The sequence below is a fragment of the Pseudophryne corroboree genome, chromosome 9 (assembly GCF_028390025.1).
Source record: "Pseudophryne corroboree isolate aPseCor3 chromosome 9, aPseCor3.hap2, whole genome shotgun sequence".
In the NCBI taxonomy this organism is placed as follows: Eukaryota; Metazoa; Chordata; class Amphibia; order Anura; family Myobatrachidae; genus Pseudophryne; species Pseudophryne corroboree.
This window is the reverse complement of record NC_086452.1, coordinates 49,712,350-49,725,134: the sequence shown is the minus strand read 5'-3', so window position 1 is coordinate 49,725,134 and position 12,785 is coordinate 49,712,350. Positions and strand designations below refer to the sequence as shown.

Genomic DNA, 12,785 nt, shown 5'->3' with positions numbered 1-12,785 from the left:
TATTGCGGAGCCTGAGTGGTTAACCTCTATTTCTATGACGTCCTAAGTGGATGCTGGGACTCCGTAAGGACCATGGGGAATAGCGGCTCCGCAGGAGACTGGGCACAACTAAAGAAAGCTTTAGGACTACCTGGTGTGCACTGGCTCCTCCCACTATGACCCTCCTCCAGACCTCAGTTAGGATACTGTGCCCGGAAGAGCTGACACAATAAGGAAGGATTTTGAATCCCGGGTAAGACTCATACCAGCCACACCAATCACACCGTATAACTCGTTTGTGCCTCCAGTGGCACCGTGGGATCTCAACGTGGTGTTGGATTTCCTGAAGTCGCATTGGGTTGAGCCACTTAAATCCGTGGAGCTACAATACCTCACGTGGAAAGTGGTCATGCTGTTGGCCTTGGCGTCGGCCAGGCGTGTATCAGAATTGGCGGCTTTGTCATGCAAAAGCCCTTATCTGATTTTTTTATATGGATAAGGCGGAATTGAGGACTCGTTCCCAATTCCTTCCTAAGGTGGTATCAGTTTTTCATGTGAACCAACCTATTGTGGTGCCTGCGGCTACTTGGGACTTGGAGGATTCCAAGTTACTGGACGTAGTCAGGGCCCTGAAAAGTATATGTTTCCAGGATGGCTGGAGTCAGGAAAACTGACTCGCTATTTATCCTGTATGCACCCAACAAGCTGGGTGCTCCTGCTTCTAAGCAGACTATTGCTCGCTGGATCTGTAGCACGATTCAACTTGCACATTCTGCGGCTGGACTGCCGCACCCTAAATCTGTAAAAGCCCATTCCACGAGGAAAGTGGGCTCTTCTTGGGCGGCTGCCCGAGAGGTCTCGGCTTTACAAATTTGCTGAGCTGTTACTTGGTCGGGTTCAAACACTTTTGCAAGAGTCTACAAGTTTGATACCCTGGCTGAGGAGGACCTAGAGTTTGCTCATTCAGTGCTGCAGAGTCATCCGCACTCTCCCGCCCATTTGGGAGCTTTGGTATAATCCCCATGGTCCTTACGGAGTCCCAGCATCCACTTAGGACGTCAGAGAAAATAAGATTTTACTCACCGGTAAATCTATTTCTCGTAGTCCGTAGTGGATGCTGGGCGCCCATCCCAAGTGCGGATTGTCTGCAATACTTGTATATAGTTATTGCCTAACTAAAGGGTTATTGTTTAGAGCCATCTGTTGAGAGGCTCAGTTATATTTCACACTGTTAACTGGGTATAGTATCACGAGTTATACGGTGTGATTGGTGTGGCTGGTATGAGTCTTACCCGGGATTCAAAATCCATCCTTTATTGTGTCAGCTCTTCCGGGCACAGTATCCTAACTGAGGTCTGGAGGAGGGTCATAGTGGGAGGAGCCAGTGCACACCAGGTAGTCCTAAAGCTTTCTTTAGTTGTGCCCAGTCTCCTGCGGAGCCGCTATTCCCCATGGTCCTTACGGAGTCCCAGCATCCACTACGGACTACGAGAAATAGATTTACCGGTGAGTAAAATCTTATTTAAGGGAATGATCTCTCAGATCTCTACTAGTGTAGCTCTTACGAAGACTGAAAATCAGGTTTTAAAGAAGTCTATGGCAGTTTGGTCAGGTTCTGTTCCTATTCCTTCAAAATCACCTAGAATATACCCACAGAAACGTGCACTTGCCCAAATTATGCAAGATGACACGGATACCAACTCTGACACAGCAGACGGTGATGGGGATGTGCTGAGGGGGGGTGGCATCCCTTGCTAAGGGGGTGCAGCTCATGATTGAGGCCATTAGAGATGTGTTAAATATTACTGACACAACACCTGAGCAGGTTGAGGAGGCTTCACTGACCATAAGAAAGCCTCACTAACCTTCCCTGCATCTAAAGAATTAAACTCTTTATTTGAAAAATCCTGAGAAAACCCGGAAAAAAAATTCCAGACTCCTAAAAGGATTCTGGTTGCTTTCCCCTTCCCTGAGGAAGATGGGGAAAAAAAAAATGGAAAACACACCCATAGTTGACGCATCTGTTTCCATTACTGTCTAAAAAGGTGGTTTTGCCTGTCCCTGGGTCTACCGCGTTAAAAGAACTGGCTGACCGTAAGATTGACACTACACTCCAATCCATGTACACTGCTTCAGGGATAGCGCTGAGGCCTACTATTGCCTGAGCATGGATCTCTAAAGCTATAGTAAAGTGGTCAGACACGTTACTAGAGGATTTGGATTAAATGGATAGAAGGGACATTTAATTATTTTTACGTAACATACAGGATTCTGTAGGGTTCATGGTTGAATCCATGAAGGACCTGGGTACGCTGACTGCATGGATATCTTCAATGTCTGTCTCGGCTCGCAGGGGACTCTGGCTATGTCAATGGTCTGCAGACGCGGAATCCAGGAGAAGTGTGGAGAACCTACCCTGCACAGCTCAGGCTCTATTTGGGGAAGCGTTGGATGCGTAGATTTCCACGCCAACTGCGGGTAAATCACCTTTTTTTCCCTCGGCTCCACCTACTACGAAGAAACCCTTTTCTTCATCTGCATCAGTCCTTTCGGACCGCTAAGACAAAAAAGTCCAAGCCTCCTACCACCTTCTTTAGAGGTGGACGGGCAAATTCCAAGAAGCCTGCACCCGCAGGCTCTCAGGACCAGAAACCTGCCTCTGGTTCCTCAAAATCCTCAGCATGACGGTGGACCACACAGCCTGTGGGGGCGAGACTTGGGCGTTTCAGCCACGTCTGGGTGTCGTCCGGCCTGGATCCCTGGGTATAGGATATTGTGTCCCAGGGGTACAGACTGGAGTTTCAAGAAACCCCACCTCACCGATTCTTCAAATCAGGCTTGCCAGTTTTACTGTCAGACAGAACTATCCTACAGGAAGCTATCCAAAAATTGGAAAAGGCAGAGGTCATTGTTCCAGTTCCACCTCATATGCACAGCGTGGGTTACTATTCAAACCTCTTTGTGGTACCGAAACCGGATGGTTCGGTCAGACCAGCTTTGAACTTGAAATCTCTAAACCCTTACCTAAGGGAGTTCAAATTCAAAATGGAGTCTCTGAGGGCGGTGATCTCAGGTCTGGAGGAGGGGGAGTTTCTGGTATCCCTAGATATCAAGGATGCGTATCTCCACATTCTGATTTGGCCTCCGCACCAGGCTTATCTCAGATTTGCACTGTTAGACAGTCCCTATCGGTTTCAGGCACTGCAATTTGGTCTCTCCACGGCACCGAGGGTGTTCACCAAGGTAATGGCAGGAATGATGGTTCTCCTCCGCAGGCAGGGCGTGAACATAATTCCATACCTGGACGATCTGCTGATAAAGGCGTCGCCCAGGGAGAAGCTGTTGCAGTTCATTGCTCTCACGACTCATCTGCTCAGGGTCCATGGTTGGATCCTGAACCTTCCAAAAGTCACATTTGGAGCCGACAAGTAGATTGTCTTTCCTGGGGATGATCCTCGACACAGAAGTGCAGAGGGTGTTTCTACCAGAGGAGAAGGCGTTGGTGATACAAACAATGGTCCGGGATGTCCTGACGTTAGCCCGGGTTTCCGTTCATCAGTGCATTTGCCTTCTGGGGAAGATGGTTGCCTCCTACGAGGCTCTAAAATACAGAAGATTTCATGCTCGATCCTTCTAAATGGATCTCCTAGACAAGTGGTTGGGTTCTCATATACATATGCACATGAGGATACGTTTGTCGCCGAAAGCAAGGATTTCACTCCTCTGGTGGCTAAATATGCCTCGCCTTCTGGAGGGCCGCAGGTTCGGGATTCAGGACTGGATCCTTCTAACTACGGATGCAACTCTCCGAGGCTGGGGCGCTGTCACTCAAGGGGAAATCTTCCAAGGAAGGTGGTCAAGTCTGGAATCCTGTCTTCCAATAAACATTCTGGAACTAAGAGTCGTATACAACGGTCTTCTCCAAGCGACTCACCTTCTGCGAGATCGACCCATTCAAGTGCAGTCGGACAATGTAACAACGGTGGCCTACATAAACCGACAAGGCGGAACAAAGAGCAGAGCTACAATGTCAGGTGACAAGAATCATCCTCTGGGCGTAAAAGCACGCATTAGCACTGTCGGCAATTTTCATTCCGAGAGTGGACAACTGGGAAGCGGACTTCCTCAGCAGACACGATCTCCATCCAGGAGAGTGAGGCCTCCATCCAGTGGTGTTCACGGAGGTGAAAAACCTTTGGGGGGTTCCTCAAATAGACATGATGGCCTCCCGCCTCAACAAAAAAACTTTGGAGGTATTCCCACAAGCAGTGGCGGAGGACGCCCTGGTAACTGTGGGTGTTCCAGTCGGTGTACGTGTTTCCTGGACGCCCTGGTAACTGTGGGTGTTCCAGTCGGTGTACGTGTTTCCTCCACTTCCACTAATTCCAAGGATTCTAAAGCTCATAAGGAGAACAAGGATTCAGGCAATCCTCATTGCTCCAGACTGGCCAAGAAGGGCTTGGTACGCTGATCTTCTGGATCTACTGCTGGAAGAGCTGAGGCCTCTTCCTCTTGGGGAGGACCTGCTGCTGCAGGGGCCGTTCGCTTATCAAGACTTACCGCTGCTACGTTTGACGGCATGGAGGTTGAACACCAGATATTAGCTCGGAAGGGCATTCCAAACAAGGTTATTCCTACCCTGATACAGGCTAGGAAAGGAGTAACGTCGAGACATTCCCATCGCATTTGGAAAAAATATGTATCTTGGTGTGAGTCCAAGAAGTTTCCTACGGTGGAGTTTCAACTAGGACAGTTTCTCCTCTTCCTGCAAGCAGGTGTGGCAATGGGCCTGAGGTTGGGATCCGTAAAGGTCCAGATTTTGGCCCTATCCATTTTCTTCCAGAAACAATTGGCTTCCCTCCCTGAGGTTCAGACTTTCTTGAAAGGAGTTCTGCACATCCAGCCTTCCTTGGTGCCACCTACGGCGCCCTGGGATCTTTAACGTGGTGTTACAGTTCCTCCAATCGGATTGGTTCGAACCTCTACCAGAGGTTGAGGTCAAGTTTCTCACGTGGAAGGCTGTCACTTTGGCTTTGGCTTCTGCTAGACATGTGTCGGAATTGGGGGCTTTTGTCTTGTAAGAGCCCCTACTTGATCTTCCATGAGGATAGAGCTGAGCTCCGGACACGTCGGCAGTTCCTTCCAAAGGTTGTGTCAGCATTTCATATCAACCAACCTATTGTGGTGCCAGTTGCTACTGACTCCTCAATTTCATCAAAGTCCTTGGATGTTGTAAGGGCTCTGAAAATCTATGTGAAGAGGACTACTCGTCACAGAAAATCGGACTCTCTGTTTGTCCTGTATGATCTAAAAGGGAGGAGAGAGGAGAATGACCATAAGACGGTCATCCGCCAAAGAAGGCTGTCCTGTATGATCCCAAGAAACTTGGGTATCCTGCTTCTAAGCAGACTTTCTCTCGCTGGATCAGGTTCACTATCCAGCATGCGTATTCTATGACAGGATTGCCGTGTCCTACATCTGTTAAGGCCCACTCTATTCATAAGGTGGGTTCTTCCTGGGCGGCTGCCCGGGGTGTCTCAGCTTTGCCGAGCGGCTACTTGGTCTTGGTCGAACATGTTTGCAAAGTTCTACAAGTTTGATACTTTGACCAAATTTCAGGTCCTCAGAGGCCAATCACTATCTGTGTAAAATCCTTCTCTCGAAGTTGTCTGTTTCCTCGGGCACAGTTTCTACACTGAGTCTGGTAGGAGGGGCATAGAGGGAGGAGCCGGCACACTCTCAAACTGTTAAAGTGCCAATGGCTTCTAGTGGACCCGTCTATACCCCATGGTACTAATGTGGACCCCAGCATTCTCTACAGATTACGAGAAAAGGATTTACCGGTAGGTAATTAAAACCCTATTATTTGTCTTGCCCTTTTTTAAATCAATGCCTGAAGAATCCCAAGCAGGTCATGGTTTCAGGATTTCTTTAACCATGCACAGGTGTTTTAGACTATTTTGCTAAGCTGGCATTTATACCAGAGACAGAAATGCAGAAAACATGACCTGCATATCCTCCAACATGACCCATTCCATTAGGTACAAAATGCTCTGTTCCTGGACTTACTTTCCAGTGGCGGCTGCAGAGGTGGCAGCTGCAGCACAGTCCAAAATTTAGATTGGGGTGGCAGTTGGTGTGACTTCCCTAACACTGCCAAACATTGCCTGCCGGGACTTATTGGCAATTGGTGAGGCACTCCTATTTGAATTTTAGACTGTGCTGCAGCCCCAACTCTGCAACTGCCACTGGCAAGGAAGTCCAGGAACAGAGCATTATTTGTACCTAATGGAATGGGTCATGTTGGAGGATATGGACCTGTCTGAATTACTCGAGGAGCGCAGCTGAAAACCCAGAAATATCCTCTACCCGTGATCACTGAAACTATGATTAATGTAAATTCCTCTGAGTAATTCTGTAATGTTGCAGGGTCAGATCATGCATCATAATATGGAGATCTTAATAAAATTATAGACATTAATGTATACATTTGGGGGACATTTAGGAAATTATTTATTTGGTTAATTATGTATTACCAGTTATTTATATAGCGCATACATTTTCCACAGCGCTTTACAGAGAATATTTGGCCAAATACAGTCCCTGCCCCAATGGAGCACTATCTCTTATACACACTCACTCTCACCTTGCAGCTGCGTCGGATGTGTTGTAGATGGGCACCATCGTTAGGCTCCTCGCCCAAGCAGCAAAATACTGCGATTTGCGGGTCAATCAGGAGGGGCCAGGCCCAAAATGCAGCGATTTTAATGAAATTGTTTCATATTGGCTCCGCCCCCTCCCTATTGACACGCGAATTGTGGCATTTTGCCATGAGAGATGGGGTTTAGTATGGTGCCTGCTCTCTCCATCTGTCAGGGGGAGGAGTTTCTGGGTACTCGGAACCCCCCCTTGCGTGCACCACTGAATCTATATTCCCTATCACATGGACACACATGCACACTCTGGTTTTGTTGAATGCCAATCAATCTACATGTATGTTTTAGAATAGTGGGAGGAAACCTACGACGAGAACATGCAAACTCCACACATAAAGGGCTGTGGTGGGAATTCAATCCAAGACGTCAGTGTTAAACACATTCACACGAAACAATGATCTCTAATTTAGCCCTCATTCAGAGCCGAACACAGCTGCACGTGCGCATCCTGGAAGGATACGGTCGCAAAGGTGATTGTCAGCGGCGGATGTTCCAGGGGCAACGTTGCGGTGGCCGAAACAAGGGAATGTTGCAACCGGTTTTCGGGGCAGCTGCGTGACATCACATGCAGCCGCTCCGTTTAAGAAAATGGTGGTGGACCGCCTCACTGCGCAGATTTGCGTCCATCTCTGAATCACCCCCTTTATTTGCATTGTAGTTGTCTTTTATCATCAACGTGAACACCACCCCCTTAGCACACATACTGCTCTCTTCCACATGTTCTTTCCGCATGGACCATGTACTTGTCATCACTGAGTATCTCCCTCCTTGTACCGTGAAATGCTGCATGCTCAACTTTATGCTTTGCCTACAAACTATTAAACTGCACCAACCTTTTGAATATTAAACCAGAATAAATCCACCTGACCCTCGGCAGCTACCAACCAGACCCAATTAATGTCCTGTGATATATCTGCACCCCTAGATGCACTGAAGAGGTCACCAAACAGCTACTTCTGACCGGCAACCACAAAATTGAGCAAGATGGGATCCTGGCGACCCGGCTGTGCACTCACAAGGATGACGTAGACCTGACCAACGAGCGAAGGTTACAACAACTACCAGGTACCAGTAGGCTAAACCATGGGTTGGGTTGACATAAATTTTCTTTAACTGGGCGACTGTGTTCTCTGCTGCTGCGGCAACGATGGTCTTTACCTGGCTAATGCACAAACTCCGAGCCTGGCTCTTATTGGGGACTTCATGTGACTTTTGTACAGGAGACTGTCAGACGTACGATGCCCTGGACAGTGATCCCATGCTGGTGAAGACCATGAACACGCAGTGTCCGGTTGGGCAGCAGATTCAGCTTAAGAAAGGTGCTCAGGTAAGAGAGGGAGGTCTAGTGGCAGCAAGTGCTGAAAGGCTGGATCCCAGCATGGTCTTCCTGCCCCGTCTACGCACACTGGTCACCTACACCTTCTGACTTGTGGGCTAAACCCATATTCCTAATAATGAATAAGCTACAGTCTAAGGGACACTGGTTCAGTCCATGAAGTGTCGCCCCCTGCTGTGTGTAGAGGAGTACACTTTGGGGGTCATTCCGAGTTGATCGCTCGCTGGCTAGTTTTAGCAGCCGTGCAAACGCTATGCCGCCGCCCACTGGGGAGTGTATTTTAGCTTAGCAGAAGTGCGAACGCATGTGCAGCCGAGATCTGCAAAAACAGTTTGTGCAGTTTCAGAGTAGCTCTGAACCTACTCAGCGCTTGGGATCACTTCAGCCTATTCATGTCTGGATTTGACGTCGTACACCGACCGCCCAGCCACGCCTGCGTTTTTGCAAATACTCCCTGAAAACAGTCAGTTGACACCCAGAAACGCCCCCTTCCTGTCAATCTTCTTGCGGCCGTCAGTGCTACTGAAAACTTCGCTAGAACCTGAGCACAACCACAAAGAGCTTTGTACCCGTACGTCGCACGTGCGCATTGCGGGGCATGCGCAGAAATGCAGTTTTTTCACCTGATCGCTACGCTGCAAAAATCGGCAGCGAGCGATCAACTTGGAATGACCCCCTTTGTGCCCTACCTCCCCTATATAGCTCATGCATGCCGAGGGGCCCAGCTGGCTATATACCTCCTTCTTTCTGGTCAGGTTACAGTGCCCGTATGGGCTACAATGTTTGAGGGCCAGTAAAGGCCCTTCACATCTAACTGGCTTGAATCCGCCATATGTAAAAACCATCTGACAATGCTCCCGGTGTCCTTAGGGCTCTTATGTGTCTGCACTTTGGCCGATGACCCAGAGTATCTGGTAAAATCTTTGGATGAGCTAATATAATAATAATAATAATAATAATAATAATAATAATAATAATAATAAAAAATCAAAACCCTTATATGAAAGCATGTCACACGTCACAATATCTCATAGCTCCTGCTAGGCTGTGGAATGTTGTTATTGCAGTTGGCTTTATTGTACTTTAAGAAATGTAGGTTAATAACCCGTAGTTGCAAGTCTGCACTAAACCATAGCAGCCAGTCGAATTCTTGCTCTCACAGTCAAATTTACAGTAGACGGATATAAGCTCATTGTCTATTGGTTGCTTTGGTTCGAATGCAGATTTGCAGCTTTCGGTGCTGTTGGGGGCTCCTACTCCTTCCACAGTCTAACTCTGTCCGTGGCTTCCTGCAGGTTATTCTGGCCAAGAATCTGGATGTAGCTCGTGGTTTGGTCAATGGAGCGAGAGGAGTCGTCATTGGGTTCGAGGGAACAGAGAAAGGTCAGTCTAGCCCTCTGACCGACGGAGCGTTCCCCGATGTTTTACAGTATAGGCTGATGTTTGTTTCTTGATGTTCTAGTAATTCTGTTCTGGTCTCACCCTCCCCTTTATACTCTTGTATTCAGCTTTGCCCAAAGTGCGTTTTCTATGTGGGGTCACAGAGGTCATGAAGATGGAACGTTGGGTCATTAAAGGTCACGGCGGAATCTATCTGAGCCGGCAGCAGCTGCCGCTCAAGCTGGCGTGGGCCATTTCCATACACAAGAGCCAGGTAGTCCTTGTGTTATATATATATATATATATATATATATATATATATATATATATATATATATATATATATATATATATATATATATATATATATTAATATAATATATATATTAGTAATTAAAATATAAAATGTTCTTAAAGCCTTGCTCCTCCGCAGGGGATGACCTTGGACTGTGTGGAGATTTCTTTATCGCGTGTGTTTGAAAGTGGACAGGCCTATGTCGCACTCTCCAGAGCTCGCAGTCTGGAAGGCCTCCGAGTGATGGATTTTGATCCTAAAGCAGTAAACGCCAATCCCTATGTCCTCCAATTCTACGCCCGGCTCAGGAAAGAGAGAGCTCTGCAGCAGGTGAGCTACACCCCCGTGCCTACCCCCACCCCCAATGTGTGGCTGTAACTCGCATGCTAGTCTACTTCACAGAAGCGACTGTAGATGTGCAGTTTGTGGGAGGAACCGTTATTTGTGTCACCTAGAAATCGCATAGGGGGCGATTGTATCAAATCTTGAAAAGAAATAGTGCCAACCAATTGACTCAAACACAGCTTGTAAAATGGCAGTTAGATGCTGATTGGCTGGCACTTTATTATTTATTATTATTATTATTTATTTATTACCAGTTATTTATATAGCGCAAACATATTACGCAGCGCTGTACAGTGAATATTTGCCCATTCACATCAGTCCCTGCCCCAGTGGAGCTTACAATCTATATTCCCTATCCAGGGCCGATTCAAGGTCTCTTGGCACCCTAGGCAAAACTTCTGCCTACTGCCCCTTCCCCCTACCTGCCCTTCAGGAGAAAGGCATACTGTTGCTCTCCCCCACCATGTCTGTTGTATGGCTGCTCCCTTCTCCCCAGCCTGTCTGGGCTCCAGCCCCCCACCCCCCACACACTTTTTTAAATGTCTTCTGCTCTATCCCCTCCACCATCTGTGTGCATGCCAGCTACCCTCCCCCCCTCCCCCTCCCCTCCCCTTTCTTCTCATCTTACCAGAAGTAAAACAAATCCACCCATTGGACCTATCATGAAAAAAGTTTGAATGTTTACATAACCTATTTAACCAGTGCTGAGGTTTTATATGGTCGCCCAGACTAACACGTGTACAGTATAATGTATATGGGCATGATTACTTGAACCATTCTGTGTCTGCCCCCTCCCCCTCCTGTAGAAGGATTGTCTCTAACCTTACGTTCTCTTTTCCCCTCTGCCAGACCTGTCTTGACCCTTTTCTGGAGGACAAGGAGAATTGATGTCCAGATGCTGTATGTCGCTTTAGCTGTTTACTATGTAAATATTAGTGTACAGAACAAATTTTGCACTTTTTTAATAAAGCTTTTTAAGAACTATGTGATTCACTGATTTGTAGGTTTAAAACGCTTATACCAGATCCACATGGAGATGAAACTCCCTCTATAACCCTATAAACATGGATAGGGAAGGGGGTGGTGGTGGGGGAGGGGGGAAAGACTCCTGGCCTGACTAAAGGGTGTGGATCATTGGGTCAACCAGAATTAGGTTGATCCCATATGGTTTAAATGCGACGGGTACAAAAGGTCGACACAAGTTGTTTTTTGGGTGTCATTTTGTAAGTTAAATCACATGTGACACCAATTGGTGTACCGCTACTGCTGCACTCTGCATGGGTTACTTTTTCCAATCGTAGTCCACGTGACTGGTGAATGATGAAGGAAAAAATAAAAATCCCCAAAAACGTGTTGACCATTTGAACCTGTTGACTGAATGCATGTCGACCAAATGGGGTAGACCTATCATAGGGATACATTGACCAAATACCATTCTCCTTTTCTGAATGTTGTCCTGGTTGTGGAAGACCATTCTGTTCTTGGTGGAACCCCTCTACCCCAACAAAGCAAGGTGCACCCAAATAATACACCTCTTTATCTGTGCTACATAGTGGATACTGTTGTAGTGTGCGTGTTTAAAAGCTTTATTTAATAACCATTGTATAAGAAAAGCAGTCGGTGGGGGGTATGCATCAAGTCTTCTAAAGAATGGAGAAGTTGTGCAAAGCAACCAACCAACGTCTTCCTATCATTTTACAGAATGTACTTGATAATGCTAGCTAGAAGTTATGGACAACTTCTCCACTCTTAAGAAGTTTGTTTGCTAAATTCCCCTTTTTATATTGCTTGAGGACTCAACAACCCATACTTGACAGGCCATCCCTTGGAGGAAGAGGATGAGTCTGGCCCCATAAGGCGATGCGACCCTCTGTGCCTGACACCTCCTTCCTTGGTTATGGCTTTAGCTCATTGACTGAGACCCCCTGCCTCCTGTATCCTCTGAAGAACCACTGCTAGCCCAAATACTTCCCAGCAGCAGAGTTAGTCTTTGATCTTGTACTCTCTGTTACCTAGAGTTCATATCTTCTGCACTCTGTACTGGTCTCTTCTGCTAATCTATCATGCCTGAGAAGAGCAAGAATTCCAGGTAGAAACCCGGAGAGGCTAAATCACTATCATCATTCTACTTCTGTAAAATGCAGGTCTAAATTGCTGCAGATTGGGAAGTCGACCGCTGTCACCTACGATATGTCATCGCCACCGATCTGGCAGAACCAGCTTAGGCTAGATCCTTGGCAGAATCTGTAGCGGAGCTTGGTACATTACACATCCCCAAGAAAAGGGATCTGTTCCTCCACAAATACGTTCGTGCTGACACCATGCATCTGCAGCAGCCATCTTGTTCCCCCGTGACATCACCAGATGAGCAAGCATGGGGGCCTGCCTTTGTGAGGACAGAGCTGGTAATGGTCTCTGCCTTGTCAGAGAACTCTGCCGTGGCCAGGTTCCAGCAGCATCAAGATTCCTGCTTTGGTCCTGTCATGTAATTCGGAGAATTGCTCAGGCACCACACATCCAGAGCTGCTAGAAGTCCTCTAAGTCTGACCATACCCTGCTTCAGAAGATGCCACTCTATTTTCCGACTCCCCATAGTTGGATTCTTTGCTCTGAGGCAGGGGCCAAACGTAAATCATAGCTTCTGCTTACCTGTAGATTGTGCAACCTTTATTCTCTAAGGGGTATAAGGAGAAATAAAGGGAGATTCTACCTAAGGTGGGTGGTATAGCATATT

At 47.3% G+C, this 12,785-nt stretch overlaps 1 protein-coding gene across 4 annotated transcripts in view; it reads left to right on the top strand.

The window, feature by feature from the left end:
* Positions 1–11,035, top strand: part of PIF1 (PIF1 5'-to-3' DNA helicase) — a 45,277-nt gene extending 34,242 nt beyond the window's left edge. For 3 of the 4 annotated variants that reach the window (XM_063939302.1, XM_063939300.1, XM_063939301.1), the window contains exons 8-13: positions 7,621–7,760; positions 7,916–8,022; positions 9,327–9,414; positions 9,540–9,685; positions 9,845–10,036; positions 10,901–11,035. In XM_063939302.1, coding sequence (XP_063795372.1) covers positions 7,621–7,760; positions 7,916–8,022; positions 9,327–9,414; positions 9,540–9,685; positions 9,845–10,036; positions 10,901–10,939 — 712 coding nt within the window. In that variant the 3' untranslated portion in view covers positions 10,940–11,035. Of the gene's footprint in view, positions 1–7,620; positions 7,761–7,915; positions 8,023–9,326; positions 9,415–9,539; positions 9,686–9,828; positions 10,037–10,900 lie in introns of those variants that run through there. The other variant, XM_063939303.1, reaches the window with a different exon arrangement.
* The last annotated feature ends 1,750 nt before the right edge of the window (positions 11,036–12,785 follow it).